General features: G+C 41.4%; 1 protein-coding gene across 1 annotated transcript in view; it reads left to right on the top strand.

Moving 5' to 3' along the window:
• Positions 1 to 18,295, top strand: part of LOC124616478 (homeobox protein orthopedia-like) — a 235,100-nt gene that overhangs the window by 193,188 nt on the left and 23,617 nt on the right. The window contains exon 4 of the mRNA XM_047144788.1: positions 9,900 to 10,076. Coding sequence (XP_047000744.1) covers positions 9,900 to 10,076 — 177 coding nt within the window. The remainder of the gene's footprint in view (positions 1 to 9,899; positions 10,077 to 18,295) is intronic.

The following is an 18,295-nucleotide window of genomic DNA, read 5'->3' as shown; positions in this document are numbered from 1 at the left end:
GACCCGAACGCTTCCGAAGTGCTTCGTCAGCAATTTCGTCAGTCTTTTGTTTTTTATTTAAATTGTTTTTAATAATTCTAAAATGACTGATTGATAGCTGTTGAGAGATATTTATATTAAAATGTGAAGTCATTCCAATGAGAAGTTTAACTAATAATGATAACTATACTTTAACGTTTCGGCGCCCTTGCTCCGAACACAGCAGCCAATCATAGAACAGTAGTATTATGCAGGCGACCTTTCTCGCGGGAATGATACCGAATTTAACATCTGTCACAGGTACCTCACACCACATTTCACATCTACATACTTCTTGCATCTCCACTGCTCTAGGAACAGCTTCTTGGAGCCTAATATGATGGCTGACCAACCCAGAAATATTGGTTAATTGGGGGTAAGTTATGTACTTACCCCCAATTAACCAACTGCGGAAAGGAGGCCTACATTTTGACATCGAATCCGAACCACGTGTCGTTTCTGGCGTCTCCTCACATCATTGAGAAGTACAGGGTAGAATTCGATACCTCGACCTCTTGGTTTCCACCCAAGCGATTTTCCGCTCCACCACCAAGCTCGACATCCCCACCGTGAAGGTAAACAAAAAAAAAAAAAAAAAAAAAATTTGCCAGGTGCCAGTAGCACTCGAGCTCAGAGGGTTCCGTACAAACTAGATAATGTACAAGGACTAGTCGGAAAGTAAGTTCCGATCGGTCGCGAAATAGAAACCACTGCGAGAAATCCGATGAAATTTTGCACATATGATGGACAATGTCTCTAGTATACCCGTCGATCGCAGTAATTGGCTCTTTTCAATTCTGAGTGCACAATGAGCACATAAAGATTCCTAGAAAATAGCGTCTCCCGCCAAAAATGAGCGTCTGGTGAGAAATTTCGCCTGATGTCGTGCAGCTTACATATTATAACTGTGATGTGTTTCGTTCTTCTCTGCAGAGGCAATGTAGGTGCTCCTCCAGCGTTTTCCATGGGAAGTGTTTGATCACCCACAATACAGCCCTTAACTGGCTCGTCCTGAGTTTCGTCTCCGCTCACATGAACCACTGGTTATGAAGACAATATTTTGATACAGACAACGAGCGGTAGAGAGGTGTAGGTAATTGGTGGAAAGCGCAGGCAGCTGCCTCCTATGAGAAGGGTATTGGGAAGTTCGTACAACGCTATGACAAATGTCTAACTCGGAGCGGCGACTTTGTAGGAAACGTGCTGTAAGGTGTAGCTAGCTATTGTAAATAAAACATTTTTAATTTTCACCGCGGTTTCCTTTTCGCGACCGATCGGAACTTACTTTGCGAATAGCACTCGTATATAGCCGCTTCATTCATTCCAGAAAGCGAGGATCTCTTCGATTTTTGCCTGTTACTGACAATCTTTTAGTTTCAAGTTTGAAATCTGGTAATAAATTACAAAACAAATTAAAAAATTTCTGAATTTTTTTCCTTAATTTCTAGCGTGAAAACTTACTTCTTGCCGAATTTCATGCTTCTAGACCAACGGGAAGTTTCCCGTAAGTTCTGAAGAGTGAGTTTGCGAGTATCAACTTTTGATTGCATTGACTTCGAAGCTAACGTTTATTATACCGCCAAGGAACCATAGACCTTAGTATGTATCATCAATTTCAATTTAATACGTCTGCTCGTTAATTACAAATTAACCATTTTCGGATTTTTTGTTGTTGTTGTAACGTGAAACTTTGCTTCTAACCAAATTTCATGATTGTAGGTTAACGGAAAGTACACTATACGTTTTGATGACTGAGTTTTTGAGTATCAAAATACGTATCATAAATGGCCGTTTCTTAGAAGCTTACATTTTTCACACCGACAAGGGACCATAGATCTTAATAAGTGACATAAATTTGAACTTGGTACCTCTACCCGTCCCTGAGGAAAAAGTTTCTTAACAGTGTGATATTCAGATGGACAGATATACAGGCAGACTGATAACAAAGTGATCCTGTAAGGGTTCCATTTTTACCGAATGAGGTACGGAACTCTAAAAAAACTACAATATGTTTAGGATGTTTCAAAATGATTCAAACAATTTCACAAGACCATATCTTCCACATGAATGAAGGTAAAATAAACTTAGGGTACATTTTCCTTACACATCGAAACTAAAACTTACCTCGCCCTCAACTGTAAGTTGTCTGTTCGTGTAGTTGGCGGTAGGAATTCTCCTTGGTAGAGCTAGATCGCTCGCTCGTTCATTAGCGTAAGCGCGTCGAGGAGAGTTGGTGGTGCCATAACAATAGAGCCGTTGTGCGTTCTTCATTTAACAGTTCAAATTCTTACAACTTTGCAGCATGAGTACAGCAATAACTTTCCTGCAACGAAAATCATTCACTGGTGCTTCTTACAGTTTCAAGACATTGTTTTTTTTTTTTTCATAAAAGGTTCAATCCAATTATCGCCTCCGTATGCTCGTTCAAAACACCGAGCGCATTCGAAACAGTCCACACAACTCTACTGGACGTGAAAGAAAGCGTCGGTCATTCCTTGTGTGTATCTCTGACGTTTTCAGGAGACGTTCCAGTTTCAAACCATACAAGATTCAACTTCTGCAACCCCTTCGCGGGGGTGACAATCAAGAAAATGAATTCGTTTCTGACATTTAGAGGGAACAATATACTTATAGATAAGTTCAATTTTCAGTAATGAAGCTACGATCCATTTAAAAAAGAAGGTGGACCGCCACAAACATCAGTCACACTCCGTAGTCAGGCACGAGAGGGCCCTATGAAGCTTTGTGTGTGTATCGCTGTTTCCTGAAAAAAATATTTATGGTCTGTTCATTTTTGCGGAAGAGACAGTTACTGAAATTACGTACCTGGATGTGTTGGAGATCTGGCTTCTTCAACAATTGCTTGAACAAGCCGAAATTAACATTTTCACGGTTTCATACCTCAGTCGATAAAAACGGAACCGTCATAAGATCACTATATTGTCAGCCTATCTGTCTGTCCGGCTGCTAAGAATCCTTTTTCTCAGGAACTGGTCGATATACCAAGTTGAAATGTATGTCACCTACTAAGGTCTATGGTACCTTCCCAACGTAAAAAATTCAATGAAATGATGCTGCCATTTATGTCACATATTTGATACTCGCTAACTCACTCGTCAAAACCTATAGGGGACTTCCCGTTGACCTAGAATCAAGAAGTAAGGATTGACGGTAGAAGTAAAGGAAAACCTCCAACTATTGTTAATTTGTATTATATAACTCGAAAAAAATATTTTTTCTCATGTTGTCCGACTGTTTGTCTGTCAGTCTGTTAAGACTCCTTTTTTTTCTCAGGAACAGGTACACATGTTGTTGTTGTTGTTGTGGTCTTCAGTCCTGAGACTGGTTTGATGCAGCTCTCAATGCTACTCTATCCTGTGCTAGCTTCTTCATCTCCCAGTACTTACTGCAATCTACATCCTTCTGAACCTGCTTAGTTTATTCATCTCTTGGTCTCCCTCTACGATTTTTACCCTCCATGCTGCCCTCCAATGCTAAATTTGTGATCCCTTGATGCCTCAGAACATGCCCTACCAACCGGTCCCTTCTTCTTGTCAAGTTGTGCCACAAACTCCTCTTCTCCCCAATTCTATTCAATACCTCCTCATTAGTTACGTGATCTACCCATCTAATCTTCAGCATTCTTCTGTAGCACCACATTTCGAAAGCTTCTATTCTCTTCTTGTCCAAACTATTTATTGTCCATGTTTCACTTCCATACATGGCTACACTCCACACAAATACTTTCAGAAACAACTTCCTGACACTTAAATCTATACTCAATTTTAACAAATTTCTCTTCTTCAGAAACACTTTCCTTGCCATTGCCAGTCTACAATTTATATCCTCTCTACTTCAACCACCATCAGTTATTTTGCTCCCCAAACAGCAAAATTCATCTACTACTTTCAGTGCCTCATTTCCTAACCTAATTCCCTCAGCATTAGCCAATTTAATTCAACTACATTCAATTATCCTCATTTTGCTTTTGTTGATGTTCATCTTATGTCCTCCTTTCAAGACACTCCATTCAACTGCTCTTCCAGGTCCTTTGCTGTCTCTGACAGAATTAGAATGTCATCAGCACACTGCAAAGTTCTTATTTCTTCTCCATGGATTTTAATTACTCCAAATTTTTCTTTTGTTTCCCTTACTGCCTGCTCAATATACAGATTGAATAACATCGGGGATAGGCCACAACCCTGTCTCATTCCCTTCCCAACCATTTCTTCCCTTTCATGCCCTCGACTCTTTATAACTGCCATCTTGTTTCTGTACAAATTGTAAATAGCCTTTTGCTCTCTGTATTTTATCCTGCTACCTTCAGAATTTAAAAAGAGAGTATTCCAGTCAACATTTTGAAAAGCTTTCTCTAAGTCTACAAATGCTAGAAATGCAGGTTTTCCTATCCTTAATCTATCTTCTAAGATAAGTCGTAGGGTCTGTTTTGCCCCGTGTTCCAACATTTCTACGGAATCCAAACTGATCTTCCCCGAGGTTTTTCCATTCGTCTGTAAAGAATTCGCGTTAGTATTCTGCAGCTGTGACTTATTAAACTGATAGTTCGGTAATTTTCACATCTGTCAACACCTGCTTTCTTTGAGATTGGAATTATTATATTCTTCTTGAAGTCTGAGGGTATTTCGCCTGTCTCATACATCTTTCTCACCAGATGGTAGAGTACTGTCAGGACTGGCTCTCCCAAGGCCGTCAGTAGTTCCAATGGAATGTTGTCTACTCCCGGGGCCTTGTTTCGACTCAGGTCTTTCAGTGCTCTGTCAGACTCTTCACGCAGTATCGTATCTCCCATTTCATCTTCATCTACATCCTCTTCCATTTCCATAATATTGTCCTCAAGAACATCGCCCTTGTATAGACCCTCTATATACTCCTGCCACCTTTCTGCTTTCCCTTCTTTGCTTAGAACTGGGTTTCCATCTGAGCTCTTGATATTCATACAAGTGGTATAGGTACACATAGCAAGTTGAAACTTATGTCATATACTAAAGTCCACAGTCCCTTGGCGGTAGAAAAAGTTTAAGCGTCTACGTCAACGCAATCAAAAGATAATGCCATATATGTCACGTATTTTGATATCTTACCAATATCGATAACAATAACACGCAAAAACCGTCGAAATTCTCGATTCTCGGGATCAATGAACTCTTTATATACATAATTAAGTTTCTACGGAACCCTCGATGCGCGAGTTCTGTACGCACTTATCCGGACTTTTCAGTAGGACGAAGTACCACGGCATGTATTGATGAAAGAGTATTTATTAACAATGAACTGGCGTGATGAGCCTACTGATCTCTCATTAGATCGCTGACCTGCTATGTCACTTCACCTCACCACAATTTTTTTAAAGAAAAAAGGTGAATGGTTCCCCCCACCCCCCACCCCCCGTTTTTGCATGCATGTAAAAAATATACCCGCGTAAAATCGTACGGTTCTTCCGAAGTTTGTAGTCTTCTCGTAACTGGAATTTTACTCCAAGTTTCTATCTTCATTCATGTAGGATACTTAGTCTTGTGTATTCGGATGAATCTTTGTGAAATACCCTGTATTATCTACACTCTGAACAACCTCCATCTGTGTTCGACAGTCTCCGTAAGACCATAGAGAAGTTCAGAATCTTCCAGACAGCGCACGGTGTACTGTGGTGACGTCTGTTCCTCTCGTCTCCGGTCATTGAGAAACACATAATCTACGCCTTTCGCTGTTTCTCACAGCCCAAGCGACTTGTGAGACACAATTATCATGTAGGAAAATGAAAAAGAGAAAGAATCATTATCTCAACACAATACCACCTCTTGTGCCCGACCGTGTCACGCAGATATGTATTATTTTCGTTTATTTATCATAACAGCCCAGACCATAAAATCATTGCCCTAATATCTGGTCATTTTCCAGTATGTTCTGAGGAGTTCCTTGTTCCGTTCACACCATCTGGTCTCGGCAGTTTGTCGTCTCACAGAATCGTCATTCACAGATACCATCACACAGGGCAACAGAGTTTAGTTGGATACAGAATGTGTAATCTACCGTCGCAATCTGATACTGAAGTGTATGGGATTAATTCCAACGCACCGTACAGAATAAGATGGACTTCCGACCATACACTGTGACCTCTACAGACAATAGGCCGACTCCACTTTCGTCCGTTGTACTGATTTTCTTTACTATAATAAGTGAAGGTACTGTTCGCCCATGGTACACAAAACGGGTCAGATCGCTGTTGCAGATGCAGAGAAAAAGCATGTCAAATTTAAAACAACGCAAAATCACCGAGACTGGCAAAGTTATGCAGAAGTTCGAAATACAGCGCGAACTTCAATGCGAGATGCTTTCAATAATTTTTACAACGGAACTCTGTCTCGAAATCTGGCATAAAACCCAAAGAGCTTCTGGTCATAAATGAAGCACACCAGTGGCAAGACGCAGTCAATACGTTCACTACGAGATAACAACGGTGAAGTCACTGATGACAGTGCCACTGAAACAGAGTTATTAAACACGGTTTTCCAAAACTCCTTCACCAAAGAAGACGAAGTAAATATTCATGAATTCCAATCAAGAACAACTGCCAGCTTAAATCACTTAATGAAGGCAAGGTTTCCGGTCCAGATTGTATACCAGTCAGCTTCCTCTCAGAGTATGCTGATACAATAGCTCCAAATTTAGCAGCTATATACAACCGTTCGCTCACAGAAAGATCCGTACCTAAAGATTGGAAAATTGCACAAGTCACACCAATACCCAAAAAAGGGAAACAGGAATAATCCGTTGAACTACATGCCCATATCACTAACGTCGATTTTCAGTAGTGTTTTGGAACATATACTGTATTCGCACATTATGAAGTACCTCGAAGGAAACGATTTATTGACACATAGTCAGCACGGATTCAGAAAATATCGTTCTTGCGAAACACAACTAGCTCTTTATATTTATGAAGTAATGAGTGCTATCGACAGTGGATGTCAAATTAATTCCATATTTTAAGATTTCCAGAAGGCTTTCGACAACGTTCCTCACAAGCGTCTTCTAACCAAACTGCGTGCCTATGGAATATCGCCCCAGTTGTGTGACCCGTGATTTCCTGTCAGAAAGGCTGCAGTTCGTAGTAATAGACGGAAAGGCATCGAGTAAATCAGAAGTAATATCCGGCGTACCCCAAGGAAGTGTCTGCCTCGTGATGACTGGGTGTTGTGTGCTGTCCTTAGGTTAGTTAGGTTTAAGTAGTTCTAAGTTCTAGGGGACTGATGACCATAGATGTTAAGTCCCATAGTGCTCAGAGCCATTTTGAACCAAGGAAGTGTTATAGGCCCTCTATTGTTCCTGATCTATATTATCTTTATTAACGACATAGGAGAAGATATCAGTAGCCGTCTCAGATTGTTTGCAGATGATGCTGTCATTTACCGTCTTGTAAAGTCATCAGATGACCAAAACGAATTCCAAAATGATTTAGATGTGATATCCGTATGGTGCGACTAGTGGCAATTGACCCTGAATAAAGAAAAGTGTGAGGATTGACATGAGTACTAAAAGAAATCCGTTAAATTTCGATTACGTGATAAGTCACACAAATCTTAAGGCTGTAAACTCAACTAAATACTTGGGGATTACAATTACAAATAACCTAAACTGGAATGATAACATGGCTAATGTTGTGGGTAGAACAAACCAAAAACTGCGATTCATTGGCAGAACACTTAGAAGGTGCCATAGGTCTACTAAAGAGACTGCTTACACCACGCTGGTCCGCCCTATTCTGCTCTGCGGTGTGGGATCCGCATCAGGTGGGACTGACGGATGACATCGAAAAAGTACCAAGACGCGCAGCTTGTTTTGTATTATCGCGAAATAGGGGAGATAGTGCCACAGACAGTATCGAGAATTGGAGTGGCAATCATTAAAACAAAGGCGTTTTCCGTTGCGTTGGGATCTTCTCATGGAATTTCAATCACCAGTTTTCTCCTCCGATTGCGAAAACCTTCTGATGGCAGCCACCTACATAGGGAGAAATGATCATCACTATAAAATAAGAGAAATGAGGGCTCGCACAGAAAAATTTAAGTGCTCGTTTTTCCCTCGCGCCGTTCGAGAGTGGGACGGTAGAGAGACAACTTGTAGGTGGCTCATTGGATCCTCTGCCAAGCAGTATATTGTGAAGAGCAGAGTTAACACGTAGATGTAGACGTACCTGTTGTACACCATTCGTGTCCCCAACTGTGACCATTCACAGCTATTTCTCTGCAAGAATTGGGAAATCTCATTCAATGCTACTCTCTTTGATTACAAAGATGATGACGCTGATGCACAACAAGCTCCGTATGTGCCGTTCGACGATTATAATATCTCACGTGATGTGCTGTGGCCCACCTCGACAGTATTTTTGCAGCATTCTTAATTATTTCATTGCAAGTAAGTGCACCGCCCCTCTGTACTCTCTGGGATTGTAGTCCAAAGACTGATAGCAGCACATTTTCTCTGTTAATTCAGTGCTAATTCCTCTGCAGTGAATACCGTGAGAACAGAGCATTTAATATTTCATCCTCCGATATCTTTATGTAGCAGGATGTCGACATCACATTTAACGCGAGAAATTGCAAAGTGGTACGCTTACCTATTTCTCGTGGAGACCTCTGAAGTCCAATCAGTCATGACTGCCGATCAGATTGGACCCTCATCGAACACCATTGACACCTTGCCTTTCCACTTTGAGTTGCGATCAGTATTCCCTTGATTACGAATTCATATTCAATAGGCAGGTTATGTATAAGATCCGCGTGTCATGACTGCTAAGCTCTTGTACGTTACTACTGTATCATCATGTACTCTTTAATGCCACACTTTCCTATGGGGACAGTACGTGGAACAATGAAGTAAAGGAGAGGGACACCGATAGAAGACAGCGGAAAGGATTGTAGTCCCCCTAGCAAAATGTGTAGTCCATTACCAAATTTATAATTATCTATAGAACCACACAACATAAGATCTGTTCGCAATCTCAGTGTCTTGACAATTCGATCTGATGATATGAATCGCGAAACTGAGGAAGAAATTTCCGACAGTATGATATAGAGATCATGGTCAGAGGACGAATTGGAAAATAATAAATTGATAACCTTGTAAATGTGGTGGTAAAGAAAGAAGTAAAAAAATTAAGTGGCTAATAAAATAGAAAATGAACAGGTGATGGATGAAGTCACGGATAAATCGCATACTTGGTGGCACACATGGTAGAGCAATCAAATATATAATCAACTTGACACCGCGCGGAGTATTGAAAGACAGAAATTGCACAGGCATAGCAAGATCAGAATTTGTTAAATACAGTGAAGTCACTCGATGTAATGAGTGTTCAAAGATGAAAGATTTAACACAATGTAGGAACAGAAAAAACTACAGTTAAAAAACCTTGTGCAATCTCAGCAGAGGAAATACAAAATTGTTGCAGCGGAGGAAAAAAAGTGATTCAAATGGCTCTGAACACTATGGGACTTGACATCTGAGGTCATCAGTCTCCTAGACTTAGAACTACTTAAAACTAACGAACCTAAGGACATCACACACATCCATGCCCGAGGTAGGATTCGAACCTGTGACCATAGCAGTAGCGCGGTTCCAGGATGAAGTGCCTAGAACCGCTCGGCCACAGCGGCCTGCCGCAGTGGAGGAAATACGCAAATAATGGGAGGTAGATTGGAATATGTAGCGAGGTACCTGTCCATTTACCAAATAACTTCAGACAACAAAAACAAACATCCAACGTTCTTACTGTAACACTGAGAGTGGCAGGTTTTAATATTCAAACGACAAATGTCGTAACATTTCCGATGTCGACTGTGGAGTGGATGGTTTGTGTGCAGGACTGGGCCAGCTGTCTCAAGGCGGTGTCTCCATGGGCAGCTTCGGGCAGTCGATAGGCCAGCTCAACCAGGGCTCGCCACTCGCGTCGGGCCTCAACTCGGGGCTGCCCATCGCGTCCAGCATGGCGTCCAACGGCTCCACCGTCTACCAGGCCCACTACGGCCTCAACACGCTGGGTAAGTCACCACGTATCACTGGTCTGCACTCCGCAGTTTCACTACGTACGTATCTGGGCTCTCTGGGAAACAGTTTCACAACCCTGAAGCGTAATAGGTTTGGAGATAACTGAACAGCAGAGTGCCGTAGGGTAATATTGCGGATATAGATAACTTCGAGGTTTGATGACCAGTGTCAGGCTTAATATTATTTAAAGGAGGTCACGATTTATAGCTCTTAAATACTTTTCAGATATCATGATTTTGCTCAATAGCCAAACAACGACTTTCAGTCAAATAACAGGTACAAAAAACTACTTTAACTATGGGATATGCGTCCAGTCATGGCCATTTGTACCTAGATCAACAAAATAAATTAACTATATAAAAATTATAAAATGCAAGACACTGTCCGAATTATACACTACTTGATCAGAAGTAACCGGAGGCCTATTGGTTGACATTAATATGGGGTGTGCCCATCCTTCACAAATATGATGGCTTGAACGCTCCTGGGGCACTTTCAGTGAGCTGTCTGAATGTCTTTGGAGGAATGGTAGTCAATTCTTGCGCGAGAACTGAAACCAGAGAATGTAGTAATGTTGGACGTTGGGATCTAGAGAGAATTCGACATCTAACTCATCCCGAAGGTGTTCCATTGGGTTTAGATCGGGACTCTGGTCAGGCCAGTCCATTTCAGGCATATTATTGTCCACAAACCATTGCCTCACAGATGCCACTCTATGACAGTGTGCATTGTTATGCTATTATGCTGATACAAACAACCATCATCTTCGAACTGTTTCCATATTGAACGGAGTAATCATTGCTGTAAAATGTGTTCATTTCTTTCGCAGTCAGCATTTTCTTTAGCGCAGTAAGGGGACCAAACCCTAACCAAGAAAAACAACCGCACACCGTAACACAACCGTCTCAGTATTTCACTGCCGGCCTCATCACACGATGGTAGGTAACGTTATCCAGGCATTCGCAAAATCCAAATCCTTCCATCGGATCGCCAAAAGGGTATAGCGAGATTCATCACTCCAGATCACTGGTTTCCAGTCATCCATTGTCCAATGGCGTTGCTCTATACGCCACCTCTAGCTTCTCTTAGCACAGACTGCAGAAATGTGTGGCTTATGAGGAACTGCTCTATCTTTGATCCCCATTCTTTTCAAATCCACACACACAGTCATTGTGCTGGCTGGACCGCTGGTAGCACTTTGTAACTCACGAATGATTCCTTCTGCTGACTTCACTCGATTTTTACAACTGTTTTCCGCCATGCTCAACGGTCCCTGTTCCTCAGTACATGAGGCCTGCCTAGCCCTAGTTTCGCTGTGGTCCTTTGTGATGGATTTGTTACTCAGGTGATAACCAGTGTTTAGTCCACGTTCGAAGTCACTGAGCTCTCGTGACCGACCCATTCTGCTGTTCTGCTGCACTGCTGACAACGCAACATTCTCCGCTTCCTTTTGTACTGCCGAATTCGCCAATCATGACATCTAATGGCCAATTGCGTATTACACAGGAGTGTCCGGATACTTTCCGTCAGATATTGTGCCTTAGGTAGTAAGTTCACCAGCCGTGTGTTTCACCCGTTAACGTAATTGCTTAACATGTAAATCGGGTACTCCCTGCATTGTCCAGTTTCCTTACAGTTAATATACCGGGTGTTCCAAAAGTCTTTCCATGATTACAAACATGAAGTGCAGCTAACACATTTAAGTTTTTGTGTACACACAGTTAATAAATGTCGAAGTTGCCCGATGGATGTCCAAGTGCTATTCCAATTCCAACCACCTGTTGGTCAATAATTCGTGAGGAGTGGATGTTATGACGTCAGCAATTCTGCGCTGTAATGCTGCGATGTCATTCACTTGTGTTTGGTAAACCTGATCCTTGACCTATCCCCCCAAAGAAATAATCCAATGGTACTAATGTCAGGCGATCGCAGAGGCCAGTTGATGGCTACACCTGATCCGTCTTCTCAGGAAATGTATCTAAACAGACACGTACTTCTAATCCTCAGTGAGATGTTGCACCATCTTGCTGGAAGATTAAGTCCAGAGTGTGCTGATTCTGTGGCACAAGAAATAACTACAGTATATTAAGATAAGTCCGGGCTTTTATTTTGGTTTCCTTGAAGAAAAAAGGTCCTATGACCTTACTGTGCAGATGACCACATGACACGTTCAGCCTAGTGTGGTCTCTGACTGTCTCAAATACAGTGTGGGGGTTCTTGGACCCCCAGATCCTAGCATTGTGTCGGTTGACCACGCTGTTGGTATTTAATGTGGCCTCGTCTGAGAGTAGGTCACGTTTCAGATAGTCATGATCTTCCTCATCTCAGCCAGAATGGCAGCAGCAAAGTCATAGTGAGCAGTATAACCTTTCGGTTGGAGGGACTGAGCGGTCTAGACTTTACACGGACAGAAAAGAGGTTGTTTATGTAAGATGCAGTGCCCTGATGTCTTCGGAATCTGCAACTAACTTGAGTCTCTGCGAACTGACTTCTTGGGGCATCTCGCAAAGGCGTCTCTCATTGTCTGAATTGTCTATGCACTACTTCCAGGTTCTAGGGAGATGACAGACGCTCCCTATTTCTTAATCTTCACAGACAACATCTTAATGCTTTTAACATCTGATGGCAGTCCGTGGTACGCCGTCTGGAATTTTCTCTCGACTGTTGTTGATGACTGTGTCTCATGATACCAGAGGACACATCAGGCTTTCTACTGGTCTGAATACATTTTGTTTGGAAATGGTATCCGATTCCGCTGTTATTATGTGACGGGAAACCTATAACAATTAAAGTAACAGTAAGTATGTATGTACAGAAAAACTCGTATATGTCGCATGCAATTCAAGAGAAAAAGTATTTCTCCATGTAATGTTTTATGACTTATGAATGTTTGTAATCGGGGAAAGACTTCTTGGACACCCTGCATAATAACGTACATATATAAATGTTCATGGTTTGATGCACGTCCTGTAAACAAGCTTTTTTGTACCTGAGGATGGTCTGTTGTCTGACTAAAGCTGCTAGTTTTATTAAAGCATCATACAGCTATTGTGCCAAATCATGACATTTCAAAAAAAAATTAATATTTTTTATGAATGGGCATGACATGTTCGTGCATATACACTATTTTATTTCAGTGCAACCAAAATTACCAAATTAGATGAAGTTGTAACTTGCGAAGTTGTACCTGGCTCCCTAGTCGAAGTCGTTCACACATGGAAGTGTGGTGCCGCTCAATACAAATGTTGTCATTTGGAAACTTGGTTGAGTGAGATATTTTGTGTCACAAGAATAGTGCCAAAATGCTAGAAGAAGTGGTAATATGCATCAAGTGATCATCGACTGACGATATGCCGATTTGCTTAGTTAAATTACAAACCTTTCCAGACAGTCGTAGCGAGTGAGGATATGAACGACTCTATTGATGAGCTATACATCAGAAAGGTTGTTTGCTACAACCACCTACGCATCTTCTGTCCTCCCAGTCTACATTTTCCAGGGCAGAAACACAAAAACAATATAACTCTTCACAGGCCGTCTTTACTGGCTTCTACTTTCTGCTTTTCCCTACCACGAGAATCATTTACTGACTGAGCTAAGAAGTGGCAATTACCCTTCAATCACATCTTGCCAAGAACAGTGATACGCAACTTATGAGTTTCCGCCAACATCCAGCGATTAGTATTCGAATTCCTACACCATGTAACCGATACTAATTGTGTAACGCAAAATTACATCGAAATCTTTGTACTCCCTCAAATGTAACACTTGCTTTACTAGTTTTCTGTGAAGGAATTTCTTGTAATATCGCAACAACCGAGTTCAGTGACACCACCAGCGCATAAAACGCAAGATTAGCTTGCGAGACACTGCAGTAAAAAAGATCAAAAAAATTCGTGAGCTGGATTCACAATCCTATAGAACAGTTAAGTTGACAGGAGTGCCACGAGTGTTTTTTACTCGAAGTCTTACATATTTTGATAAGTAATTTTGTGTTGATTCAAAGAACATATTTTCATTTGGACCTCTATATATACTTATGTATTACGATAAGCAACCTGTGTGTGTGTGTGTGTGTGTGTGTGTTTTCGTACTCAAAATCTTTGTTTATTGTGATAAATAATTGTATTTTTGTCCAAAGATCATATTTTCGTGGTGCAATAATAGCATTTTCGAGATATCGACCTTTCATCTCTTGTTCCACCATTGTCTTTGGCTATGTTGTTTTTAAACATTTCGTTTTCTTGCATTATGTAGGTTTCCTTGCGTATTTCGAAAATGTGAAGTTTAAGTGTCACAAGGCAATAAAGATGTCGTCAAAACACCTTCTTCCTCTCCTGAAATGGTGACTGGTGACTTCTTTTGTCGTTGCGCACGTTGCATGTTTTTACATTTCGTATTTTGGAGCATTATGATTAATCTATTATGAAAACACGGTCTATAAAGCACGGATGCTCAAATCGTTATAGGGACTGAAAGCTGGTTAAACCCAGTGATAAGTTCAGCCGAAATTTTTGCTAAGAACATAACGGTATTGGGTCCTTTTACCGACCTCCGAACTCAGATGATATAATTGCTGAAAGGTTCAAAGAGAACTTAAGTCTAATTTCAAACACGTACCCTGCTTATACAGTTGTAATTGGTGCTGACTTTAATTTACCCTCAGTACGTTGGCGAAAACATATGTTCAAATCTGGAGGTACACATGAGACATCATCCGAAATTGTGCTAAACACATTCTCTGAAAATTATTTCGGGCAGTTAATTCATGAGCCTATGAGAATAGTATACGGTTGTGAAAACACACTTGGCCTCTTAGCAAAAAATAATCCTGAGCTAATAACGTGCAGTAAAACGGATACAGGGATTATTGAACACAGGGTTGTCATAGCGAAATTAAATGTTGTAACCCCCACATCCTCCAAAAATAAACGAAAAATATACCTGTTCAAAAAAGCAGATAAAAATTACTTTACGCCTTCCTGAGAGACAACTTCCACTCCTTTCAAATTAATAATGTAAGTGTAGACCAGATTTGGCTTGAATATAAAGAAATAGTATTGACAACAATTGAGAAATCTGTACCAAATAAATTAACAAACGACGGAGCTGATCCCCTTTAGTGTACAAAACTGTTGCAGAAACAACGAAGAAAGCATGCCAAAATTTAAACGAACGCAAAATCTCCAATACTGGTGATCATTTAAAGAAGTTAGAAACTTAGCGCGGACGTCAATGCGAGATGCTTATAATATATTACACAACGAGACTTTGTCACGAAACCTAGCAGAAAATCCAGAGAGATTCTGTTCGTATATAAGATATGCTAGCGGCAAGACGCAGTCAATGCCTTCTCTGCGCGATAGCAATGGAAATACTATCGACGATAGTGCTGCGGCCGGCCACTGTGGCGAGCGGTTCTAGGCGCTTCTGTCCGGAACTGCGAAGTTTCTGCGGTCGCAGGTTCGAATCCTGATTCGGGCGTGGATGTGTTTGATGTCCTTAGGTTAGTTAGGTTTAAGTTGTTCTAAATCTAGGAGACTGATGACCTCTGACGTTAAGTCCCATAGTGCTTAGAGCCATTTGAAGCATCTGAACAGTGCTGCGAAAGCAGAGTTACTGAACACACCCTTTCGAAGTTCTTTCAGCAAATAAAACTAAATAAATATTCCAGAATTCGAATCAAGAACAGCTGCCAACATGAGTAACTTAGTAGATATTCTCGAAGTAGTGAAGCAACTTAAATCACTTAATAAAAGCAAGTCTTCTGGTAAATACTGTGTACCAATTAGATCCTTTCAGGAGTATGCTGATGCAATAGGTCCATACTTAACAAGCATATATAACCGCTCGCTGGACGAAAGATACGTAACCAAAGACTAGAAAGTTGCACAAGTCACACCAATATTCAAGGAAGGTAGTAGGAGTAATCCACTAAATTACAGGCCCATATCGTTAACGTCGATGTGCAGCAGGATTTTGGAACATACGAGGGCGGTTCAGAAAGTAACCTCCGATTGGTCACAGTGCGGGTTGTGGGGGGAGTAGCGACGCCATCTGTGCGTTCACGCACTCAACAGGTCAGTCGGCATCAAGCCGTGGTCGAGTGAACGTCGTACCTGCGCTAGTTTAATTTTTGTGGCAGTTTGAAATGTGTGCTGCAATAGAAAACCCCGCCAAATGTGAAGTGCGTGCTGTCATAAGGTTTTTTACAGCCAAAGGATATTCTGCAGCAGCTATTCATCGTGAGCTTTGTGCCGTGTACGGACCAAGAGTTATGAGTGAAGGAGTTGTCCGTGAATGGGTACGTTTATTTAAAAGTGGACGAGAAAACGTTCATGATGAAGAGAGGAGTGGTAGAGCATCATTGGTGACTGACGAACTCGTTCAGACAGTTGATGCAAAAGTTCGTGAAAATCGACGTTTCTCAATGTCGGTGTTGTCTACTGGTTTTCACAGATTTCTAAGACTCTCTTGTACGAGATAGTGACAGCAAGATTGGGTTACCGTAAGTTCTGTGCACGATGGGTGCCCAAAATTCTTACCGACCACCACAAAACTCAAAGAATGGCCTCTGCATTAGACTTTCTGTCACGTTATGAGGACGAAGGAGAACCATTGTTAAACAGAATCGTGACCAGTGACGAAACCTGGATTAAGTACGTGAACCCTGAGACAAAAGAACAATCAAAGATGTGGGCACATTCAAATTCGCCTACCAAACCAAGAAAAGCCTCGCAAGATTTTTCTGCCAGAAAACTGATGGCAACGGTGTTTTGGGATGCCAAAGGGGTGTTGTTGGTTGAATTCATGGAACGTGGTACGACCATTAATCAAGACGTGTACTGTCAAACAATAAAAAAGGTACGACGGGCTATACAGAACAAACGCCGTGGTATGCTGACTTCCGGTATCGTTTTTTTGCACGATAACGCCCGTCCTCACTCTGCTCGCAGAACAATGGCCCTTCTTGAGTCCTTCAAGTGGGACGTTATCAACCATCCACCTTACAGCCCAGACCTGGCGCCAAGTGATTATCACCTCTTCATGCATTTGAAGAAATGGCTCGGGTCACAGCGGTTTGATGACGACGAAGAGCTCAAAGATGCGGTCACAGGCTGGCTCCAGGCACAAGCGGGTGATTTTTATGCAGAAGGAATTTCAAAGCTTGTGAAGAGATACGATAAGTGCCTCAATCGCTATGGAGACTATGTAGAAAAATAGTGCAAAGATGTAGTTGTAAGATGTATATATTAAAATATTTTTATTTTACTTGGTGTATTTTTTTAAATCAACCGGAGGTTACTTTCTGAACGGCCCTCGTATATTGTGTTCGAACATTGTGAATTACCTCGAAGAGAATGGTCTATTATCGCACAGTCAACACGGATTTAGAAAACATTGTCCTTGTGAAACACAACTGGCTCTTTACACACACGAATTGTTAAGTGGTATTGACAAGGGATTTCATAATGATTCCGTATTTCTATATTTCCAGAAGGCTTTTGACACTGTACCACACAAGCAGCTTATTGTGAAACTGAGTGCTTATGGAATATCGTCTGAGTTATGTGATTGGATTCATGAGAGGTCACAGTTCGTAGTAACTGACGGGAAGTCATCGAGTAAAACATAAGTGATTTCTAGCGTTCCCCTAGGTCATATATAAACCCAATGCTGTTTTTTATCTACATAAACGATTTAGGAGACAATCCGAGCAGGTGTCTTAGGCTGTTTGCAGATAATGCTGTGATTTATCGTCCAATAAACTCATCAGATCATCAAAACAAATTTCAAAACGCTTGAGAAAAGGTATCTGAATCGTGCGAAAGTTGGCAATTGATCCTAAATAATAAAAGTGTGATGTCATCCGCTTGAGTGCCAAAAGGAATCCGTTAAACTTCGGTTACACGATAAATGAGCCTAATCTAAAGGCCGTAAATTCAACTAAATACCTAGGAATTACAATTAGGAACAATTTAAATTGGGAGAACTCACAGAAAATGTTGTGGCAGAACACTTAGAAAATGTAATGGATCTACTGAAGAGACTGCCTACATTACGCTTGACCCTCCCCTTTTGGAGTACTGCTGCGCGGTCTGGGTTCCTTACCAGGCCGCGAGAAAGTTCAAAGAAGAGCGGCACGTTTTGTATTATCGCGAAGTAGGGGAGAGAGTGTCACGGACATGATACAGGATATGGGATGGACACC

Source organism: Schistocerca americana, chromosome 5, assembly GCF_021461395.2.
Source record: "Schistocerca americana isolate TAMUIC-IGC-003095 chromosome 5, iqSchAmer2.1, whole genome shotgun sequence".
Taxonomy (NCBI): Eukaryota; Metazoa; Arthropoda; class Insecta; order Orthoptera; family Acrididae; genus Schistocerca; species Schistocerca americana.
This window is presented reverse-complemented; position numbering and strand designations above follow the sequence as displayed.